Source organism: Mercenaria mercenaria, chromosome 13 (genome assembly GCF_021730395.1).
Source record: "Mercenaria mercenaria strain notata chromosome 13, MADL_Memer_1, whole genome shotgun sequence".
Taxonomy (NCBI): Eukaryota; Metazoa; Mollusca; class Bivalvia; order Venerida; family Veneridae; genus Mercenaria; species Mercenaria mercenaria.
The window spans coordinates 29,709,327-29,734,480 of NC_069373.1; the positions used below are offsets into that span (position 1 = coordinate 29,709,327).

The 25,154-nt window shown below is 36.2% G+C and overlaps 2 protein-coding genes and 1 non-coding gene across 4 annotated transcripts in view; 2 read left to right on the forward strand and 1 right to left on the reverse strand.

The window, feature by feature from the left end:
* The window catches only part of LOC123529056 (uncharacterized), a 27,158-nt gene extending 13,817 nt beyond the window's left edge, over positions 1-13,341 (reverse strand). The window contains exons 1-4 of the mRNA XM_053521403.1: positions 13,186-13,341; positions 1,540-1,657; positions 645-1,312; positions 224-301 (exon numbers count right to left, since the gene is read on the reverse strand). Of these exons, the coding sequence (XP_053377378.1) occupies positions 224-301; positions 645-1,312; positions 1,540-1,657; positions 13,186-13,224 (903 nt within the window). The 5' untranslated portion in view covers positions 13,225-13,341. The remainder of the gene's footprint in view (positions 1-223; positions 302-644; positions 1,313-1,539; positions 1,658-13,185) is intronic.
* Trnaa-ugc (transfer RNA alanine (anticodon UGC)) lies at positions 12,725-12,797 on the forward strand. Its single transcript has one exon. It is a non-coding gene; the product is annotated as a tRNA-Ala (tRNA).
* LOC123529055 (ankyrin repeat, PH and SEC7 domain containing protein secG-like) overlaps positions 13,319-25,154 on the forward strand; it is a 19,105-nt gene continuing 7,269 nt past the window's right edge. The window contains exons 1-4 of one of the 2 annotated variants that reach the window (XM_045309247.2): positions 13,319-13,380; positions 18,226-18,461; positions 23,216-23,409; positions 24,453-24,581. In XM_045309247.2, coding sequence (XP_045165182.1) covers positions 18,266-18,461; positions 23,216-23,409; positions 24,453-24,581 — 519 coding nt within the window. In that variant the 5' untranslated portion in view covers positions 13,319-13,380; positions 18,226-18,265. Of the gene's footprint in view, positions 13,381-17,360; positions 17,751-18,225; positions 18,462-23,215; positions 23,410-24,452; positions 24,582-25,154 lie in introns of those variants that run through there. The other variant, XM_045309246.2, reaches the window with a different exon arrangement.

Here is a 25,154-nt window from a genome sequence, read left to right on the forward strand (position 1 = left end):
TTAAAGAATGAAACTATGATAGGAAGTGCCTCAGATACATGACTAATACTGTATCAACATGTTGATATTTTTGAAGAACAACTTTACAAAAACTGATGCAAAATCATAAGCCTGGTATTTCAGACAGTAGGTTTGCTTCCTGCAAAGCTAGAATTTTTATTTCACTTTTACATAAACATATTTAAGTTAAAAATCAAAACCTAACAAGAACAAGAATATTTACTGGAGGGGATTTGTCTGACACTGGTGTGGATGTATTCAGTGTTGCTGGGGACATTGTATCTAGGTTTCTTCCTGGACCCTGCAAACATAAGACATTTCAAATTTGAAAAGAAATTCTGTTCTGCATAAAAGGTTTCACAATATTCCTATTAAAAACAAGAGTTCTTTCTTTCAAAGTTTAAAAAGTTTTTCAAATGTTTACAATGTACTACTGAAATCATAATTTCACCAGTGCAACCCTTTCTCAAATATTCATTCTTCTTCATTTTAAAAACTACTTTTAACTTGTTTAAGGTTTGACCCTTTACACTGATCTATCCTTTCAGAAGTACATCAATCACATACCTCTGGTAACAAAATGATATTTATTCATTCTCAAACAGGGCCCCAGCAATATCTGACACCACAAAGTGCTACCATACCAGTTTTGGAAGAATGCCAGCAGGACCAGGAAATTTTCTTTTCCTTTTTGGTGTCACATGATCTCCAGCCTCACTCTCACTTGACCTTGACCTCCTTTTTCCACCACCATCTGTGCTAGAAGGTTCTTTCTGTAAACAGGTTGGGTGTATACTAGACTCTTTGTTTGACTGAATTCCATTTTCACTGACTGGGCAACTTATTCTTTCAGGCACCTTTTTATCACTTTTACTACCAGGTGAGTTAATATTTCTAATATCTGCACCATTTCCTGTTGGATGTGAACAAGCTCCTTTGTTTTTGTCAGTATTTACGTAAGTCATTGAACCTCTGTATTCTGGCTGTATACTAGACTCTATGTTTGAACATGGTGCTTGCATGGGAAAGGGTATATGCACTGGAGCCTCTTGGTATACACTGGACCTGTTGCTCTGTTGTGTGGGAACATTTTGTGTGCCAGTATGCCCTACAGTACTGCTACTGTTCTTTATACTGCTGATGCTTCTAAGCCGAGGCTGTGACTTTTTCACCTCAGCTTGTACTGGTGTGCCAGTATTCCCTACAGTGCTACTCCTGTTGTTGTTTATACTGTCAATACCTCTTAACCATGGCTGTGACTTGTTGACCTCTGCCTGTACTGGTAATGCCCCATCCCTGTTGAAGTCAGTGCCTAGGTTACAAAGAAAACAAAAATATCAACAGCGATTGTATTTGCAGTCACATAATATATAACACCCGGGTCTGAGAACCAAAAACTGACAGCAAAACAATGAAATATGATTCTGAATATGGATTCTAATTCTGGTAGAGGTATCAGATTTCCTGATTCCCTGGGAAATTGACAAGGGAGGATAAGTATGCAAATAAAATAAGTCATAAAAAAATGATTCAACATACATAATCTTTTGGCAGGATTTCCAGTGCATGCTGTATCTGGTACTCTCAACTGTGGCCTGTTCTCTTTACCTGTCAGGGGTCCAGGCTTTGACAGGAAGTTGTCTTCTAATGGAACATCCTAGAACAAAGGACTGAACTTAAATAAAGAAGTACAGGTTAAAATTAAAAGCACATGTAGAAACATTTGTTTTAAGGCAATTTGTGTGCACACAAATTCAGAAATAAATGTTGTGATAAAATCATTGTTCCTTATTAAGACACAAACCTTGACTTCAAATCTACCACAGGCAATGGCTAAATGGCTAGGGCTTCAGCTTGAGCAATATAGTTGCTCTGGAGCTACCCACTTTGCTTTAATCTGACATAAAAGCGAAATTCAAGTTGCCAGATTTTTTATCATCCACTATTGACCTGCTGACAATTTACAAGCTAATCAAGGAGTCAATCAATATGTGTTATAGAGTTCTGCTTAAGCCTGTGCTAGGGGGCATGAGAGGTGTTGCATATTTCATTACCTCTAATGAACAGACTCAATCAAACTGAGTCTGCTATTATTCTTCTTGGTTGCATTCTTTGCTTCCAAAGGATCTTTTTACAGATTTTATTGATAGAATGAATGATAGCATAACATAAGCTCCAACTACTTTCAATATGTGAAACCTTCCCAAGAAGTATGATTCTATGAAGGTGGTTACGTCAATTTGATAGACTAAGCAGTAGGGATTAACTTATACATTCTCTTTTGTCCTTTAAAAAGTATCTTAACTGAAATAATTCCATTAATTCCACCTAATTTTTAATCATCTTTAAAATCACTATAAAACACCCAGACTTAAGACACATTTGAAATGATATGTTTTATGACGGACTTTATTGTACCGGAGTATATATAAAAAGAGAGAAATAATGATATCAACAAACTATGATGCCTTGCGAAAAGGGGAAGGTTTCCCCTGGAAAAGGGTTTCCTTTGGAGCATAGATATATATACAAAATGGGTCTTGGAATATTTTTGGGAGAACATATGATTTTGAAAATAAAAACAGAGGGTCATGATGACTCTGAATCGCTCACCTGAGTAATATGAGTCACATGTTTAAAATGGCAAACTGATGCTAAAATATTAGAAAGTAGGTCAGTAGGTCACAGTCATGGTCACTGAAAGTCAGTTTTAAGATCGATGTGCAAAACTGTACATGTCATCCAAATTTCAAGGCTGTATCTTAAAAAAACAACAAGAAAGTAGGTCAGTAAGTCAAGGTCACAGTTAGGTGACCCCTAATCACTTGGGATCATCAGGTAATTATAATCAAACAGTCTAGGAAATATGATCTGATAATTTTTGAAGTATTTTTTCCTATATTACTCATATAACAAGTGACCCCCGGGCGTGGGCCTCTTTTCACCCCAGGGGTATAATTTGAAAAATATTGTTAGAGGTCCATTGCACAATGCTACATACCAAATATCAAAGACCTAGGCCTTGAACTTCCAGACAAGAAGATTTTTAAAGTTTTTTCCTATATAAGTCTATGCAAAGTGTGTGTGTGTTTGGGTTTAATGTCTTTTTCAACAATTTTTCAGTCATATAAACAACGGGTCTATGTAAAACTTGGGAACCTTGGGGCGGGGCCTCTTTTCACCCCAGGGTAATAATTTGAACAATCTTGGTAGAGGACCACAAGGCAATGCTACATACCAAATATCAAAGGCCTTGGTTTTGTGGTTTCAGACAAGAAGATTTTTAAGAGTTTTTCGCAGCGAACAGTAAAAACAAACACCCGAATTGGAATCGCGGCGACAGGTGTTCAAATGAAGGTGCCGTGCTGGCTGTATGTAAGTCTATGTAAAACTGGGGACCCCAGGGCGGGGCCTCTTTTTACCCCAGGGGCATAATTTGAATAATTTTGACAGAGGACCATTAGACAATGTCACATGCCAAATATCATGGCTCTATGCTTTGCGATTTTGGACAAGAAGATTTTTAAAGTTTTTGCTTTTGGTTGCTATGGTAACCAGAGTTCTGTGTGGAATTCAATTCTTTGAATAATTTTGAAAGGGGGCCACCCAAGGATCATTCCCGTGATGTTTGGTGTAAATCTGCCCAGTAGTTTTCAAGGAGAAGATATTTTTAAACAAGAGGGCCATGATGGCCCTATATCGCTCACCAGAGTTGATCTGGCCTATTGACCTAGTTTTTGACCCAACATGACCCAGTTTCGAATTTGACTTAGAGATCATCAAGACAAACATTCTGACCAAGTTTCATAAAGATTGGTTCACAAGTGTGGTATCTAGAGTGTTCATAAGCTTTCCTTTGATTTGACCAGGTGACCTAATTTTTCATCCCACATGACCCAGATTCAAACTTGAACTATAGATCATCAAGACTAATATTCTGACTAATTCGCATGAGTTTCAAACTTAAATTGTGGTCTCTAGAGTGTTAACAAGGTTTTCCTTTGATCTGGCCTAGTGACCTAGTTTTTGACCCTACATGACGCAGTTCCAAACTTGACCTAGAAATCATCAAGACAAACATTCTGATTCGGTTTCATAAAGATTGAGTCACAATTAATGCCTCTAGAGTAGATGCTCTAGAGTGTTCACAAGCTTTTATTTTGATTTGACCATGTGACCTAGTTTTTGACCCCCATATGACCCAGATTCAAACTTGACCTAGAGATCATCAAGGCAAACATTCTGACCATGTTTCATAATTTTTGATTCACAACTGTGGCCTCTAAAGTGTTCACAAGCTTTTCCTTGGATCTGGCCTACTGACTTGGTTTTTGACCCAACATGACCCAGTTTCATATATGATCTAGACATCATCAAAACAAACATTCCGACAAAGCTTCGTAAGGATTGGGTCACAACTATGGCCTCTAGAGTGTTCACAAGCTTTTCTTGTGATCTGGCTTAGTGACCTAGTTTTTGACCCCACACAACCCAGTTTAGAATTTGACCTAGAGATCATCAAGACAAACATTCTGACCAAGTTTCATAAACATTGGATCATAACTGTGGCTTCTAGAGTGTTCACAAGATTTTCCTTTGATCTGACCAGGTGACCTAGTTTTTGATCCCACATGGCCCAGTTTCGAATTTGACCTAGAAATCACCAAGATAAACATTCTGACCAAGTTTCATAAAGATTGGGTCGTAACTGTGGCCTCTAGAGTGTTCACAAGCTTTTCCTTTGATCTGGTCTACTGACCTAGTTTTTGATCCTACATGACCCAGTTTCGAACAAGGCTTAGACATCATCAAGACAAACACTCTGATCAAGTTTCATAAAGATTGGGTCATAACTGTGGCCTCTAGAGTGTTCACAAGCTTTTCCTTTGTTCTGGCCTACTGACCTAGTTTTTGATCCCACATAACCCAGTTTTTAAGTTGACCTAGAGATCATCAAGACAAACATTCTGACCAAGTTTCATTAAGATTGGGTCATAACTGTGGCCTCTAGAGTGTTCACAAGCTTTTCCTTTGATCTGGCCTACTGACCTAGTTTTTGACCCCACATAACCCAGTTTCAAACTTGACCTAGAGATCATCAAGACTAACATTCAGACCAAGTTTCATAAAGATTGGGTCACAACTGTGGCCTCTAGAGTGTTCACAAGGCAAATGTTGACGGACGACTGAAGATGGACGACGCACGCCAGACAATGACTGGTCACAATAGCTCACCTTGAGCACTTCGTGCTCTGGTGAGCTAAAAATGTTGATGGACAGACAACACACAACACACAACGGACAGTGAGCAGTCGCAAAAGCTCACCATGAGCCTTTGGCTCAGGTGAGCTAAAAACCCCAACAACATAATGTTCGTCCGTCTGCATGTAATTTAGGATAAAAGCTGTATTTCCGTACGGGAAAAGTCTGTGTTTTTCATAAATTTCAAATAACTTTAGAATGTTCCAAACAAAAGATATTTCTATGAAATAACTTTCATTAATTAAATCTTATTATTTAGTGTCTCATAAGCCAAATCGGCTGGACCTTTCAATAGGGGTGAGACTATAATAAACAAGACCTTTACCTATTGTCTAAACAGATATGTCCTTTTTAACCTAAACTTGTACCACTTTCATACATGGTTGACTAGGTATGCAGTGTGCCCATACCACGTGACTTTGTCGTCATTTTATGGCTAAGACGGCAAGTCAAATTCCGTCGATTCGATTCTTCAAAGTGGCGTAAGTTCTTTATTTCTTGTTCAAATATGACTAAATAAAGCGCAGGCTAAGGAAAAAATTGAGTACTTCACTCACAAGTAAACGGTTTTATCAACAGATGAACAGTTTTGGCCTGAAAACGGGAAAACTGTTTTGTTTAGAGAAAATGAGCATGGTAAGACGGCAAGCAAGGGCCCTTTTTGACAGAAAAACGGATGATTGTACACATCAGAGATGTCGCACGTATTACCGATTCACAGGAATTTAATGCCGGCTCTGTGGGAGGCCTTAATAGACAAAAATGTAGCAGAATTATTTAAAAACTTTTAAAAAATCCAAAATATGCTAAGACGGCAAGTCCGCTAAGACGGCAAGTCATTTTTATTAGATATACCTGGTTGCACCAACTTACGTAATTCAACACTTCCGTGGTTACAGGCCGTCCATCCTTCTATCAATCCGTCCTGATAACATTTTTACTATGTTTCATCAATGCTTGTGAAATAAAATAGAGAAAAGTGGAAACTTTACAGATCGCCCAACACGACAAAAACGAAAATGTTACAGGCTCGGTTTGATTGAGCCTGTTCATGGACGGTAGTGGAAATGCATGCTACCGTCCACGCCCTCTAGCCCCCGGTTGAGCAGAACTCAACATTTACCCATGCTAAAAGTACAATAAACAGTTAAGAGACATCCGCAGATGTATTCAAACGGCAGTGACTGTGACATGGAACCTTCAATGAACACTTACATAAAAGTTCAGTGACATTCATTGGTCATCTTTCATCTTCTCCTTGAATCACTAGTGCTGGGCAAAAGAGATATGAACAGTTTATCCTCACTGTTTTCTCATTAAGGCAAAACAATTATTTTAACTTTGGACCATACACCGTTTTTGGTGGAATTACACACTATCATTGAAGCTACCATATGCATCGCCGAATGAATACATCATCGGATGTTGCTAAATTGATTTTTAGGTTGAAACCACGAAGTGGTTGAGACCTATAATTACCGTATTCCAGAGCTTGCAAAAATATCAGACTAACCATTTTCACTTAAAAAAGACAGATTAATCTGCAGTAAGGTTTTTTGCCCGTTTTTTCGGGCTAATCGACATATATTCTTATTGATGTTTTCTGAACATTGTTCTACAGTCGGTTGATATTTTCATACATATGTAAATACAATAAGGTTAAAGAATGCGTCATTTCGTATTAAAATTATGTTTTTAAGTCTGTTGATCCATCGAGCATGACTAAGTTGAAAAGAGAAGGTGTATTCCTTTAAAACAATTCAGAAAAACCGCAGACGTGACCGAAACGCATGAAAATATGCCGTGAAAAAATAGTTCAAAACGTATAAGAAAGAATTCTCTAGTTTAGCCTTAATACATAATGCACTCGTCAGTAATAAAACAGCATATGATCTTAATCATTTTTTCTAGTTTTCTATATTAATACTTACAAGATAAATAATTGACATTCCTTGCAAATCCTGAATACATTTAGATGTTAGGGGTACTTTACTATGACTTTTAATAACATTACATCAGTTCCGGATTATTATAATTGTTATTGAATTGAAAAATTTACATGAAAGTTGTCATTTTGATAAACGTTAATAAAACAGAGTAAAAGCTACAGAGTTTTTAAAATAGATTATGAAGAAAATAGAATCAAAACAGTACATAACCAGAATTTATAGTCGGTTAAAAATCTCATCAGAGCTAATGTTACTTGTAATTTGACTTTCCGACTCAATTAATAAATCTTATCTTAGTATATCAAATGTTGGTGTCTGCCTGATGTGAAGTTTCTAAGTATGTGTGCCCGATAAATGAAACTGTTTGATTTCTTTTAAGCAAAATTGAATCAAAGCATATCAACGGGGCATTTGCGTCTTCTCCCGATGATTTTCATGTGTATAGTTCTTTTTCTTATCTCAAAACTGCACGGAAGTCGAAACAGCGGGATCTTGGGGTAGATACAGGTCTAGTTTCCAGTTTGGCGGACCCCACTGACTTCTACTGTTGTTGTAGCAGGATCGGTCGTTTGTACAAACATTTTTAAGAAGGTAGTGGAGTTTAAAGACAACAACCCATGAATTAAGGAAGTAGGGTTGCAACATTTTTAATGTTTTGGTGTCACGATTACTTTATAATATATAAGTCGTGACATCAGTACATTTTATTTTATTAGGCTCGGCTAAACAAGAAGTTGTTTTGCAGAAATGTTTAGAATTATACAAACCTTTCTCCAAGAATTGTGAAAGTTGGTGTATTTGTGGGTGGTTCCAATACTCCCGCTTTCATAGCCTTTGGTATTGTTTAATCACCCCTTGGATATGGTGCCTGCTTTTTAATTTTGTCTTTTGACTGTTCCTGTGATACGCAGGCTCCATAACCTCAGATCCCCTTCCTAAATTCCAGTTTGTTTAGTTCTGCCCATTGTTTTCTCGTTTGGGGCAAACCCTTTATTTTATCTGTGGACCAAACGCCGCTCTTCATGGAATTACACGCCTCAACACGTGTATTATTGAAGGTTCCATGTTCATCATAGTTTGAATACATCTGCGGATGTCTCTAAATTGCTTTTTGTACTTTTAGCATGTGTAAATGTTGAGTTCTGCTCAACCCGGGGCTAGAGGGCGTGGACGGTAGCATGCATTTCCACTACCATCCATGAACAGGCTCAATCAAACCGTGCCTGCAACATTTTCGTTTTTGTTGTATTGAGCGACCTGTGGAGTTTCCACTATTTCTATTTTAATATATGATATCGTGTTAAATTTTGGGGGAAAAAATAAGATTTTTCTATTCTACTCAATACTTTGAACACAGCTACATAGAAATACTTTTTAAAGCATGTCTTCTTGCTTATAGACTGAGTTAAGAATAAGATTCTTATTTGTCAAAACATTATTCTATATATCTGAAAATTGTGTTTTTGATTTGTGGAAGTTGACAAAATGACTCTTCTTAATAAGTAGCCTTATTTTTAATACATAACGATTTGTCAAGAAAACATTCACTCAAACATTATATGTACAACAGACTTGTGAACATATAAAGTAGTATTGATTAGGTCAAAAATGTGTATTATTTGTTGTTGCCTGCTGCTAACTGTTTATTTGTTCTTTAGTTTTCGAAACGCTGTAACATACTTTAATCCAAAGACCGACATGCAGAGGTACATCCAAGATGGTATACATGTGTAGCTTTTGAATTCTTAACCTTTCTAGAACAGTTCTCACTTATATGCCAATCCTGCTAGAGCAAATCATAATTCTCGTTTAATTTATCTATTAAGCCTCACAATTTAGCAACTGTACCAAAAAAAAAAAAAGCATATAACGTACAATGTAGTTCAAAACATCATATGACTTCACTTATATAACGATTCTTTGATGTTTTCCTATAGTTTTGACAAGAAGTAGAATGATCTACTATTGGTAAACATCCAATGACCGCTTGTAGAGAAGTGCGACTCCATAGACGATATTACTATAAAAAATGACTTGCCGTCTTAGCGGACTTGCCGTCTTAGCGTATTTTGGATTTTTAAAAAGTTTTTAAATAATCCTGCTACATTTTTGTCAATTAAGGCCTCCAACAGAGCCGGCATTAAATTCCTGTGAATCGGTAATACGTGCGACACCTCTGATGTGCACAATCATCCGTTTTTCTGTCAAAAAGGGCCCTTGCTTGCCGTCTTACCATGCTCATTTTCTCTAAACAAAAAAGTTTTCCCGTTTTCAGGCCAAAACTGTTTATCTATTGATAAAACAGTTTACTTGTGAGTGAAGTACTCACTTTTTTCCTTAGCCTGCGCTTTATTTGGTCATATTTTATCAAGAAATAAAGAACTTACGCCACTTTGAAGAATCGAATCGACGGAATTTGACTTGCCGTCTTAGCCATAAAATGACGTCAAAGTCACGTGGTATGGGCACACTGTGTATGGGTCCTGGCTACAGATTAAGACCATGTTCTAACAACTGGGTGAGCCATTGGTGTCAGGGACGGTAATACATGGAGGTACATTATTATAATAAACTGAATTTCAGTTAATAATGAACCCTGTTTGAGTCTCTACACCCCATGTACTTACCTATACCATATATGACGATGTTTGCAGATGTCTTAGCTTCACATTTAAGCTACTTACAAGTCCATAATATGATGCCATCACAGCTCAAGACAGGTATCAGAAAATGACTAAACTTATTTTATGTGGTAGGGTGCTGGCCAAGACTAAGTTGGCCTGACCCGGGGAGCCGTGAGTATTGCTCCAACGGAGTCGTTGGACTCAGTGAAGACAGTGCTTGAGTTTTCAGGACTGCCTTGACTGCTCTGAAAAGTTCATATTTTGAGAATATTACCAGACTTTTACCTATGACCTTGACCCCTAGCCGACCGGGTTCGAACCCAACTTGGCCTGTTCTCTCTAGGTACTGGCTTGTCCTTTACAACAAGGTATCATTTATAAAAATCGGACATCAGGTTTTGAAGATATGACTCCTCTATTTAATATATGAAGAAGTATGCATTTTTCACGAAAAATGGTACATTTTGAGACGTTCCCCTGAAAAAACCGTTGGCAGTAAAAATATACAAATTACATATCTGTTTAGACAATATTAAGATTTAATAAATAATTATAATTATTTCATAGAAATATCTTGTGTTTGGAACATTCTACAATTATTTGAAGTTAATGAAAAACATGGACTTTTCCCATGCAGAAATACAGCTTTTATCCTAAATTACGTACAGACAGACGAACAAAATTAATTAATGTTGTTGGGGATTTTGTTTTAATGTTGTTTTTTTTGTATGTGTCACAAACTTTCACATTTTGTCATTTTCTATCAAAATAAGTTTTTATTTGCAGTTATTTACCAAAAATGAATATTTTATAAGCACTTTTTACCTTATTTTACAGCTAATATTTTAAGCCAAAAATGGCAAAGATCAGCAAATGATCCCGACAGTGTGTCCGTCGAGGAAGAAAGGTGTTATTCATATTCCTTTTGACAATATTTCCAACTACTTATTAGAAGAAATTTCAGTTTGATATCTTACTCCTAATGCTTTTTATAATAAATTGATGAAAATCAAATATTTGATAAATGCGACAAAATTAGCGTTAGATGGTCCCTATAGCAAGTCTACAGATCGTACAGATGCAGGGTTCATACAGCCAGACTAACAAAAAATTCAAGGGGTTTTCAAGGAGTTTTCAAGGACTTTTATTACGTTTTCAAGGATAAGCAAAAAATTGAACAAGCACTTATTACACACGAAATGACTGTCTTACAGTTGGTGAACACTTCTTACATCCAAAATGACTATCACGTGATATAAGTTTTTCTATAAAGTTCCAATTTGCAATTGATCAACACTTTATCACACACAAAATGACTGGCAAACAATTGGTCAACACTTCTTACATCAACAGCGACTTATCATGTCATATAAGATCAAGTTTTAGGTGCCTCTGGCTGCTGGGGGCGAAGGTGGAATAGTAAACACATCAAGAGTGGCCGTGGGTGACCCTCGATTAGGTACAATTTTTTGTGCTTCTCAGACTTGACGTGCGATTTCAGCGCCGATTCACCCATTGAACTAATGTCAATACCTTTGTTACAATATTTGCACATGGCTTTCCGTTTGTTTTCGTGCTCGACCAGCCATGGATAGGATACAAGCCACTTTTTGTTCAAAATACACGACATTTTCTTGAATATCGGTAACGGAAATGGTGTCCGTAATTTTTACACGTTGTAATTTTCCTAGTCCCAGTCTGTTTAAAACCCGTTTCGTACGGTACACATAGGTTATGTAGACATAAAACATGGCGATGCGTACATATAACAAAGCGTCTTTTACGATCTATTTTTATTAAGCTGACCAAAATTTCTGAAGAAGGAAATTCAAGGACTTTTCTCATAAAATCAAGCACTTTTCAAGCAGTTTTCAAGGCAAGAAACGAATTCAAGGAGTTTTAAGGAGGTTTTTGCAAATTCAAGCACTTTTCATCTAGCAGCTTGAAATTCAAGGAGTTTTCAAGTCTGTGCGAACCCTGAGATGGACAAAACTTACTAAAACTATTTTTTATTTCTAAAGAAATAATTGATATACACCAAAGTGTGTTACTTTAGAGCCTTAGTTGATGTAAAATACTTTTTTAGAAAAGTTCTTCCTCCTACATTTATCACTAAAAAGTCGTATGTCGTCCGTCGCGCTTTGAGATCAACGCACGCCAGTGCCACACGACAACGCCACATGACATTATTTAAATGTCGCTTCACATTGTCAAGCATCACGTTGTCGTGTGTCTTGTTGTCATGTGTCATTTGAATTGTCGTGTTTCACGATTCCGGCAGAGTTATGACGCATGATATTTCATAACGGCAATGCGAAATATCGCTTTGCATTGTCAGGTGTCGCTTCGCGTTGTCATGTCGCATTGACGTGCATCGCGAGCAGCAAGTCAGACTGCGACGCAACACAATGCGACACTACATCCCGACAATGCGATGTTACAATGCGAAATATTGCGCTTTTGAAAGGTGACAGTCACAATGTGACATGACACTGCAATATTATTGTCGTGTTTTGTGTCACATTGTCCCGATGTTGCGTCACATTGTCGTGTGTCATGTCACATTGTCACTATGTGTGTCGCATTGTTGTGCGTTGACCTCAAAGCGCAACGGACAACATACCACATGGTCCAAACAGGATTTCAGAACTTCAGGTATGAGTTAGTAAGCTCTTATTACTAATATTAGTTTTCTAGCCAAAGCAGCCATGTAGTTTTTGCCTGCAATCCCTTTTACCCCGCTGCGGGTAACAGGGCAGTTCTTAAGGAGAAGACCTGACATGATAAATAGCCACAAAATTATGTTGACTTCCCGTTGTGATTTGCCAGAGGGTTAATTTGCCAAATACTGTAACAGCTGTAGTGATTCGAGGCTTCTGGTTAACCAGAGCCCAGTTAGCTCAGTTGGTAGAGCACCTGACTTGCAAGCAGGAGGTCGTAGGTTCGAGTCCTACACTAGGTAGATGGTTTTCTCACCAAAATACAATTGGCGACGAGTTAAATTGGAAAGTGTGAGCTACAGTGACCATTTTATGTAGAGCACGTGGTTTGCAGAAGCTATACTCTGTTGGAAGCTGAACAGTTGATGCCCCGCTCTGCAAATCCACTGTGAAGGAAGGCTACGCAGACAGTTGTATCAGTTGATGCCTCGCTCTATGGTTCCACGATAAATTTTAAGCCTTCAAAATTTAAGTGAGGAGGACTGTAGTGATTCGAGGCTTCTGGTTAACCAGGAGTCCGGTTAGCTCAGTTGGTAGAGTACCTGACTTGCAAGGAGGTCGTAGTGTTCAAGTCCAGGTACTAGGTAGATGATTTTCTCATCAAAATACACCGCAGCTGTGAATACTTACGTTCCAGAAATTTTCGTCATCATCTGGAATTTCAAACATTTTTTACTAAAACTATTTAAATCTTGAAAATTGTCACATTTCGCATTTTATCCATTTTCTAATTCTGCCGCTGTATTTGTCAACTTCCGGCGGTGAAGAGGTACAAAATCAACTTCCTGTAAATTGACAGCAAATGGTAGATTTTATATTTTTGAGGTAAACCTGCCTGTGAGTTTTTATTTTTTATGCCCCAGGTGTGGAATACCCGCGAGACACAAAGTGCTTGAACTGACCGTCTGTCAATCCGTCCGTCAGTAACACTACCTTGTTTATGGGTTTATCCACTTCAAAATGCCTGCATGGGCCCACTGAATCTTGGACGTTTCGACCCCAAGACATTTCGACCCCAAGACATTTCAACCCCAAATTTTAATTTTCTTGGACAATTCGACCCCAAAGACATTTGGACTCCAAGACATTTCGACCCCTCAGAATCGCTTGAAGTTGTTAAAATCATACTTAAAATCACGTGTATTTGCTAAAATATTTAATATAGAAAAAAGTAAAATACACTATCAGGGTTTTCCCTCGGGTTTTTTATTTGGGAGTCCATGGACTCCCATGGCTGCTAATTTAAGGGTCCCTAATAATTTTTGGGGGTCCACAAATTATTGATCTTGAAAATGGACATTATTACTATAAAAATTTACCCTAAAACCGAATGAACTTAATTGTATCTTTTTAATTTAGACAGCAGTTGATTCAATATTTCGGAATGGTATCTTTCAAAATGGCATGAGCTTCTCAATTCAGACTGATTACAAAAGGTGTGATAGTCTTTTTGTTATGATCAAATAGCCAGTAATTACCGGCAATTAACGTGTCACCTCGTGTCAATTATGTTGTTCACAGTTTTATCTCGGTTAAAGATAATACTCGATCCTTAATTAGTATCATAATTTCTGTGATTTATTAATATTTTTTCATCAAAATACTTTAAATTTATATGAAATTAATTTTGTTTAATAAAAAAATAAACCATTCGATCTTTTACGGAACGTAACGGCAATCTTAGATTTTAGCGGTGACAGTTAGCGCGGAGAAGTAGTTTCCCTTTACCAAAATGGCGAACATCGATAACAAAACTTGTTTTGAAGTTAGAAAATCGTCTATACCTGTGTATAATGAGCACCCACGATTCGGGGATGGTCCCGGTGGTAAAAAACTGCGCATTTTATATGGGTATCTGCGCAAAGGAGGCTTCAGTGCAAAGGAGTTTCGTGACCGATTTTGCGGGTCCAGTGGGACGCAGAGGCACTAAAAAATGCGAGTTCAAAGCAGTAAAAGCGCGTCAGGGACGCAGAAAACCTGCGTCCGGGAAAACCCTGACTATATTATGAGTATATAATCGCTTGTTAAAATCATACTTTAAATCACGTGTATTTGCTAAAATATCTAATATAGAAAAAAGTAATACGGCTGCCACATTTTCCTTAAAGATATAAAATATGATAACTTTTTTCCCCGTACTTAACAGAACAGTACTCGCATATTCTTATATGTCGCAGTAACGGGGATTTCGTGTTTGATATTTTACAACTGGGAGAAATGTCATTCAAAGACAAGAATCTTGCACTTTGTAAATAACAGAAATTTTATTCTGTATTCTGTAAAGCAAATACTTAAGATGTGTGCGTCAAAATTGCTTACGAATATAACATTAAATGCGAAAATAAGCAATATGTTGTTTAATTTCCTATTGTTTTCTTTACACTTTCACCCAAATTAAAGATAAAGTTGACACATGTTTATAAATATACGATGTCACCACAATTGCTTAATTGATTGTTAATTGCATGCGCACTGCCGATAAATATACACGTGCTGTATATCAACAAACAATTAATCAAGGCGTGATAATCCAATCAAAAGTGATATGTTGTTTGTTGTAGCAATTACCCTAAAAGAAGTAATTCTTATTTCCATAATTGAAATGCGTAACCTGCATCTCTGCATATATATCACGTTTTTCTGATTATGATTTTAAATATCAATATAATGAATATGGTGACATCTTAACCTTCTATGAATTACGTTATAATTATTTATATTTGGTTGAATCCCATTGAAATAAGATGCATATATCTTTCACCAAAAAAATAAATAAATAAATAAAATAAAAATAAATAAGTAAATAAAGAGGTATTAAGGATGTGACTTTATTAAAGTTATTTTCGTAATTAAAATCAGCGAAATTGGCACATGATTTAAAAATCTTCTTTTTTTTTTGGAATATAGCCTTTGATGATTTGAAAATTAGTATAAACATATATTATATGAATGTTATTTTAAGACTGATAATCAGAACGATTTCTTCATAAATTATTTACGTAATAAACGCGGCTGATAAATAAATCCCATTATTTTCGTCAATAAAAGAATGATTTATAAATGATGATTATTTCGTTATTGTGAGATAAAAATCACTCATTTTTCATAACCTTATTTTAACATTTTAATTGGTAATTAAGCGTTATTACATTTTGAAATCGCTCAGTTATCTATAGATTAAAACTTAATTATAATAACGACGACATTCTTAGATGTTTTCAGACATATCATTGAATGGGGTCGAAATGTCCAAGGAATTGGGGTTGAAATGTCTTGGGGTGGAATTGTCTCTTGGGGTTGTAATGTCTTGGGGTCGAAATGTCTTGCTAGCGGCCCACTGGCACCAGAACAGATAGAAAATGCCTCTGTACATGTTATACCCTACCCCTAGGTATTCTATAAGAACCATGGTCATGAATGGGAAAATATACTAACCCGTTTCAATCGTAAATTTCTCATATTAAACACGCAGTTTGGTGAATGGGTACCTAGTGTATTGAACAAGCAATAATTTATCTTCCATCGTGCACCAGTCACATTATCTCAATATTCCATATTGCTGAGATTATCAACATATTTTATGCTTCTGTCAACGTTACAGAAAAAACTTGCTTGACCTTCCCTAATGAACATCCGGTCTAGAGGTCACGGCAGAGTGCACATGTTTGGCGAAATGTAAACAGACAAAAACAGAATTAACAAAAAATCACGTTTACAATAAAACTCGAAATGTTGAATGAAATTCATCTTGTATAGGATCTTTAATTTGAAATCGTACATTGGTCTGCATCTGTTCTGTTTATTTTATTCAATTTGCACATTTATGCTGCATTTTCACATTTTAGCGAGCACGTGTAGTAAAATGACAATTGACATACATTTTCACATTAGCCAATCAGGATGGTTTTGTAATCTAGAACGGAACTTCAACAGGGAAGTTCAAGCAAGTTTTTTGTGTAACGTTGAAATAACTATAAACTACGCATTGTTTTTCTAAGACAAGATGTATTGAAGAAATGTGACTGGTACACAATGGAAGATAAATTTCCACATGTTTGATATCCATAGTACACATTTACAGAACTACGTGTTTTAGGTATGAATTGCGCGATTGCAACGAGTTAGTATATTTTCCTGTTCATGACCATGGTTCTTATAGAATACCTAGGGGTAGGGTATAAAATGTACAGAGGCATTTTCTTTCTGTTCTGGTGCCAGTGTATGGGCCTATCATCAACATTTCAACTTCAATTGACCATATCGACATTATGGATAAATCCCGTTTTCCGGTATTTCCGTAAATAGGGTCAGCAGGGCTGGCAAGATTAACCGATATAAAGACCGTGTACAATATTAGCGATTATTTTTGCCAGAAGATAAGGATTTAGGAAAGTTCTTACTTTCCCACAATGGAAATAATATTCTACGACCTCGGCAACATTTTTTTTTCAAAAATAATCTGTTTACCTTGAAAAATACGCAGAACTTCGGTATCGAGCCACGGAAGCAGCAATGTAGATTAAAAGATAAAATTTCAAAAATAAAGTAAACTTTGAGGATATTTTTGCTACATCTTAATTACAACAATGTTTAATGATAATCTGCAATACTTTTTTATTCATTTTCTTTGTTTAAAACTTGAAAAAAAGGATAATCTAAACACTACCGCCATGTAGCGTAATGGCCGATACCCACCTCACGGTAAAACTGGGACCGGGGTTTATTGGTGGTTAATACTGGAAAACGGGATTTATCCTATTTGTCGATATCGAGAATGGGGGTACTACTGGGCATCAGTCAGAGCTCTATTCCCTTCCATTAAAAAATATGAAAATTATATCAGGCTAATTTGTGTCATATTCATGCATTTTGCCCAAAAACTTTTAACTTGGCTAACTAATTGAAATGTTTGCTACATTTCTGTCGAGCCGACTCTTCTGGGAATATTTGGATGAATGCTTTTAGTTTGTTTTCCAGTATCAGTCGCAACCCGAAATCGATGTGTGACACCATGTTGAATTTGACCACAAGGCATCATGGGAAATATGCAAATTAGATAGTTCCTCACAAATTCCATGACTCGCACGTATGACTGGAAACTAATTTAAGATACATGCAGATGTGCTGAAAATTGTCGGGTTCTGAATAAACAAAAAGACAAACGTTATTTAAAAACTAAAATGAACTTTTATAAGGTAAACTGACTCACTGTTAATCTTCCAAACTTGTATCCCCTCCAAAATTTACAAATGACGAACGTAGATTCTATTTCATAACTGTCAGTTTCCTTGACAACATCATAAGACTTATTTCTTTGATCATCTCCGCTAGTGCAATGCTCTTGAAACGATGATTCATGGAATTCAACATCATTGCCAGTAGCATGGTGCAAAGATAACCTGTAGTCTAGTATCCTAATTATTTTCTAGTCTGCTGTATCCAATTCCTTCAGCATTCCTTATTTCCAGCTATTTTATTAAACATTGTTTAATTTGAAATGCAATGAATCTTTGCAGGCTTAATGGGAATTATACATGTGCTTCTTCAGTTCTCATACTTAACATATTCCAGAGCCTTTAGGTAAATTTATAATTCATACTTACAGATTCCGGAATTGCTGGAGAACATTTCTTTGTGTTGATATATTGTTCCATACTTACTGTATTATAGAATTCTTAGAGAGCATTCCTAATGAGCACAATGACAGAATATGGGTGTAAAAGCTAGCAGCTTGATGTGGTGCGAATACAACGGCTCCAGTGTGCTGCCAAGGGAAGACAAGCCTGCTAGTTATTTTTACTGTTACAAGGTGCCACCTCCGAGTTATAACCACAACTGGACTGATCTACACTATGCAGCAAGTCATGGCAATGTTAGACGAATCCATGAAATCATTCATAAAACTGGTAAGTTTTAATTTTGTACTTCCTCATGTTGGGAATGTCACTTTTTTATTTTTTATATGGATTGCAGGAATATTAGTGCTAGGGATGTGGATATTAAAGTCTGTTCCATTCCAAAGGTTTACCCCAACTTTGGAGTCATATGACAAAACTACGACACTTACCGGCAAAGTAAACATGGTTTGATAAACTAAAAAAAAGTCACCCTCGAGAAATTTAACGATTTTTTTCTGCTTTGCCAAATATCCAAATAAATGACAAATTTATATTTTCAACGGCAGTCTCCCATTGTAATTTCTTGTCGCCATTGGAGTTTGCTCTCTAATATGAAGTATTGCGGGAAAATTCTCGTGAATTTTATCGGGAGCGACTCAAAACTCATTTCGTTCACAATTCACTACAAGTGAATGCATGGGTGAAATGAAATTTTGTGTTTAAAAAACATGTTATTTAGATCTAGAAAAAATGTAAATTGACTCACTTTTAACCTATCAAAGTTGTAAACACTCCAAATTCTTCCAAGTCTTCAATAGCTCTATCCAATCCTCCATGAATCAGTTGTAACAAACAAGCTCTTTTACACATCGATGAAATTCAGGCATCAATCGCACCATGCCCTTGAAAACGATGACTTGTTCAATTTAACATCATTTCCAAACGCATGGTTCAAAGATAACCTGTATTTTAGCATCCTTAATGAAGTATTTACAGTCCGCCACATATCCAATTTCTTTCACAATGAACACAATATTCACCCTATCGAGTCCCAGTTGTGTATGCTTCTTTTTCTTTGAAAGAAACTTATGACGTATGAGATAAATGACGTAGTATTGCTGGCACTATGCAGATTTATATGAGGCGCACAAAGGAAAATTTACATAGGTGTACAATCAGCCGATAGAAGATAGAAATCTTGACGTGTGTCATGCTATAATCATATTTTACTTTTTGAAATTTATAGATCTGTTTAAACAATGATTAATTCTTTATCATTTCGTCAACCTATCTGTTTTATTTTTTTTTATAATGTTGCTGTTTATATGGAAGCATCTCCTTTTTTAAAAGCGAAATCGGATCGTGAACCCATTCTCTGTTTTTATTAAATTATTATTATTATCTTTATTATGCCAGATTTACATTTGACTTAAATAACTGGTAAAAAGTCCAGACAACAGTCATAGAACGTAAAATATTGTTATTCATAACCGCCGATTTCAATTATAAAAAAATATCCCCGAACTATCATTTATCAACTTCTATTGTCCATCAGAGCTACGATGTCCAGAAACAGATTTAAACATTTACAAACTATTTTCAAATCATTCATGAATAATTAACGCTAATGCGAGCTGAAACTTGTTTTCTTTCCGTTAAAGTTTTTCTTTAGTCTTACATTACTCCAGTCAGGGTTTTTTTTAACAAAGGTTTGATATTTTCTTTTTGTTTCTAATCATTATTTTTATATATCCTATATTCCTGTTGAATTTGCAGTCTGGAGTATACTTTTAAATTCCACAAAGGTATGAGCGCAGTCGTCGCAAGGGTTACGTAACTTCAGATTTTTTTTTCTGGATTTAACGAGCACAGATTAATTATTGTCTCTGGCACAAAGTCTTGTTAATAAGGTCCACGGAGACAGATTGATAATTCTTTTCTTTTCGGCCGGTGCTCACACGTGTAACATTTGGCACGTGACGAGGTGCGCGATCGAAGAAAATATGATAGAATGATCAAAATGATAAGCAAAAAGTGTAACATAGGCGTAGGAGCAGCGGGACCTGAAGGACACCCGGTGTACAGCATGTATTTTGCCCCCCACCCCTCCATCTTACCTCCCCGTCGTTTCCCGCACTTTTAATTAAAACAAGAGTTTTTTTTTTTCCTAGAATTAACAGAAAAAGCCCATTTGAGAGAGCATTTATATAAGAATTTAGACTAAATTCAGGGGTGTAAAAAAAATTTTCACACCACTCGCCCTGCAGGACTAATAGCCAGTAATATCTACTCGCCCTTAGTGAACAGCCACTCGCCCTAATAATTGACACTTTTAATACTGTCACTTTTATGAAAGGAGTATTATGTACAATAGTATTATTTCCCGAAAAATATTTATTTTGAAAAGTGTCTAAAAAATGTGGACACAATAACCATCGTCCATCCACCCGTGTTGAAAGAGATGAAAAAAACGTTAAAGATTATCGGTAATTATTCAGTTGATAAACTAAGTAATTGACCTTGTTTTCATGATCAATTTACACCCCCTCAAAGAGCTAAAAGAAGTGTGTCAGTATCTTGACATCTGAAGTGGAGATCAAAGCGGTATTTTTGCTCGAGATTGTTATGGCATTACGTCATGTTTTTTCGCGCCATGTGACACATCACTGTTTGATCGTACCGCATCGGTTCTTAAAGGTAGTCAATCACATTAATTTTGAGGAACATTTTCTGACATTTTTCAGTATTTATATATTCTGTTAGAGATTTATTTAAAGAACGAAAAGACCCATTACATAAAGTTAGATACCTATTGGAAATGTATGATTTATTACTTCTTAAGAAATTTTGTAATTATCTCCCTTTAATACAAAAGTGTTTAAAACGTGGATTATTTCGTTTAATTTCAATATAATTTCTAGTTTTACATTTGCATTTGATATATATTGGAATATTACAACTATCTGAAAAAAGGCAAGTTTTGAAACAAAGTGTAGCTTTGGAATTGATTTATTTTAAATCTATCTGGGTTGCGCAACCGAGATAGACAAAGGGAGGTAATAATAATTTTATAAACTTGCATTTCTAATGAATTTGGCAAGATATGTTCTTGTCAATGCAAATCTTTTACAACTCTTATACAGTAGTGCTTATATTCAAAACATTCTTTAGGCAATGTATGTTGGTTGGGCAATCAGGATAGGAAAATCATAGTTTAAAAATTCTTCCAGTGAAAATCTGATGTGTATTAAGAACTTGATAAACACAAATAAGTGTAAATTATCAGTTGGTAAAGTTTTTAAAAAATCTGAAAGTTGACCAAAATCTGATTAACCACCTTTAAAATTGCTGAGAAATAGAAATCAATAAAAAGTTTCTTCTTTAATTTGTTATCAAAAGCGAATGTGCTATATCCCGTATAAAAGGTAAATGTCTCAAACGATAGTTACTATAGCGGATATCCTACCTCTGTGACCTATTTGCCCTCAAGGAATTTTGTTTATTATTGTTTGACAAAAAAAACCCTCCTTTACCTCAAAATTTTTGACCTTAAAATGCACCAGAGGCCACCATTTCATGCTTGTATTTCAAAATGTCCCAGGGGGAAAGCCCCCTGACCCCCCCCCCCCCCCCCCCCCCCCCCCCCCACTCATCAAAAGGGTACTAACCTCTCCATTATCTCAAAATTTTGAACATAAACATGCACCAGAAACCTGAGTTTCATGCCTGAATTTCAAAAATTTGCAAGGAGAGAGTCCCCTACCCACACCCCATCCCCCAATAAGAGTTTTACAGTCAAATATAAAATGACAAATTGTTGCAACATGCACAGTGTATTGGAGAATACACCCACTGGACACCCCCTCCCCCTATGTGTCGTTGACTTCGATATTTTGTGGCGGAAAAAAATTGGGGCCAGTGGAAACCCTGCATGGTGCTAGGAAAGTTGTTACTAGGAATATGGATCTTGGTGCTAGTATTTTGGGTGATTTGAATTTTAATAGTACATGTGCTTATAATTTAGGTAAAAGGAATGTGGATGGTAGGAATGTAGATGCCAGAAATGTGGATGCACCTGAAAAATGATCATTGATCCTCACAATCACAAGTTGCTTGTTCCTGTCAGGGAAATAAGGGAAACCAGTAACTGAAGACAGATATATCTACTAAAAGAAATCATAAATAATATTTGAATTTCAGAATTGATACAGTTTTAAAATCTTTAAACTGTTTTGCATAAAATTTCATAGTTTTGACTATTCTGGTGTGTAGTGGCATGACTTTCATTTCAAAATTTAAAGATTAATGAATTTTGTGACTTTATAGGGGTTTAATTTCTAGATGTACACAGCAACATACTCTGTGAAAACTAGTGCCACACGAATATTGTTGATGTGTTCAGTGTCTGACAAATCCATTGCCCGGAGCCCGCGGGCTACCAGAAATTTGTCGGACACTGTGTGTTAGTATTTCTTGCATTACAGTGGTTGCTACACTAAGGTAGGTTGGAATCAGTTGAACATGGCTAACCTTATCAAATGTTTACAAGTGGTATAGGATTGATGGTTCAGTATCCACCAATAGAATTGCACTTGCAAATTATGCTGATTAAGTTTAAAGCATTTTAGTTAAAGGTATACTAGACCCAAATTTCATATTTGAAAATATGAACAGATACTATATGTAGTTTATGTTAACATAAAATTAACAAGTTTGTGTTTTAACAATATTATGCATTTGGTAAAAATAGTGCACGCTGTATAGCTGAACAAATTATAAATGTTTACTACCACTAAAAAACTGGAAGTTTCTTGAAACAATCAACAGTTACTGCATGACATTTAATTATGAATGTAGCTCTACGTACACAATTTATTTAGGTATTTTGTAAAGTTCAATATATCAGATCAGGATTTTCTACTTTTGAAGTAAGAATCACAAAGTGTAAAATATTTTCATGAAAGATAGCCATTGGATATCTTTAATGTTGCAGAAAATAAACACACAAAAAAGCAACCAAACTATTACTTATTTTTATACAGGGACAGTGAATATTGACAGAAAAGACTATTATGGCAAAACTCCTCTATACTGGGCAGCTTACAAGGGACATAAAGCATGTATGGAAGAACTTATCAAATTTGGTGCCTCTGTGAATACAAAATGTCGACATGGTGGAACACCGCTACATGCTGTTGTCAGCGTATATCCTGAATGTGCCTTAATCTTAATCAAGGTAAGAGACTATATGAGCCGTGCCATGGGAAAACCAACATAGTGGCTTTGCGACCAGCATGGATCCAGACCAGCCTGCGCATCCGCGCAGTCTGGTCAGGCTCCATGCTGTTCGCTTTTAAAGCCTATTGGAATTGGAGAAACTGTTAGCGAACAGCATGGATCCTGACCAGACTGCGCGGATGCGCAGGCTTGTCTGGATCCATGCTGGTCGCATACCCACTATGTTGGTTTTCCCATGGCATGGCTCATATATTTTGTTCGAAACCTGGAAATTTCTAAGAGACTGACATTTTCAACTGTGTTCCATTCATAGTGTGAAATTTCAAACAATGGATAAGTTTTCCTATTTAGTAAATCATCTGTTCAGAAAATAAGATTTATTTTTTGCAGTAATTGACCATTATTTACTTGTTCAAACTTAATCTTTCTATGAACAATCTATTAACAAGGGTTATTTTAAAAGTTTTTATTCCAGATACTGTATTTTCTAAATGAAGAAAATTACAAAACTTTTATTGACTCCTCCATGATTTACTAAGCAGATTTTTAATTTAAAACATGACTAGACAGGGTGGTCACAGACTCTGAAAAACATGAAAGGGAGAATAAAAATCTTCTCCGGGGAAAAGTCATGGAACTTAGAAAAATCAGGGATTTTTCGGGGAAATTTACAAAAATTGGTGAAAAATGTAACTAACTTTTTGTGGTTTCTCATCAGTCAGTATCAAAATGACTTTATTTCTTTATACTGATTGTGATATTGTTGTAAAGCAACCTGTAAATGTAGACAAATTTTCAAAATATCAGACTATATCCACACAGCATGTAAAAAAAACCCAAGAGGTTGTTTTAATAGAGATGGAGGCTGATGCTCATACATATAAGAAGCTGTGAATTGTTTTTGTCAGAAGTGATCAGGGAAAACCACATTTTAATTAGGAAGTTATCAGGGAATTTTACTTTGGATTTAACCCACCATCCTGCTAAATAATATTGATGGGGAAGCTACAGTGTACTCTGTCTTTTTAATTGTTTATACAGCATGGAGCAGATGTGAATGTGTCCGACAACTGGGGTGTAACACCCATGTACCTGGCAGCATCAGGCGGACAGACTGAGGTTATACGTTACCTTGTAGCTGCAGGGGCACAACTTTCATTCAGAAATTTGGTTTGTCTTTTTCTGTTTATCTTCAAACTCAGTAATAATACATTATCACAATGAATATGCCCTAATATGGTAATTCAAGCTTGCGCAGTACCGGTATTAAATCTTCATGCACCTTATTTGACAGGACTATAAATGACCAAACACTACAGAGGACCAGGTATTATGAAAAGAAATTTATTAAAAATTGAACATACTAAATTTGCACTAAGAAGTATGTTCTTGTTATTTCATGAAATGAGCCTCACCATGAGAAAACCAACATAGTGCATTTGCTACCAGCATGGATCCAGACCAGCCTGTGCATCTGCGCAGTCTGGTCAGGATCCATGCTATTCGCTAACAGTTTCTCTAATTGTAATAGGCTTTGAAAGCGAACAGCATGGATCCTGACCAGACTGCATGGATGCACAGGCTGGTCTGGATCCATTCTGTTCGCAAACGCACTATGTTGGTTTTCTCATGGTGCGGCTCAAATAGTACTGCACTCCTAAAGTTGTGCAATATTTCTACTGCAGAGCTCAATCTAAAAATCTAATGACATATGATTATAACTTCCATTGAATGTCCTTTTTG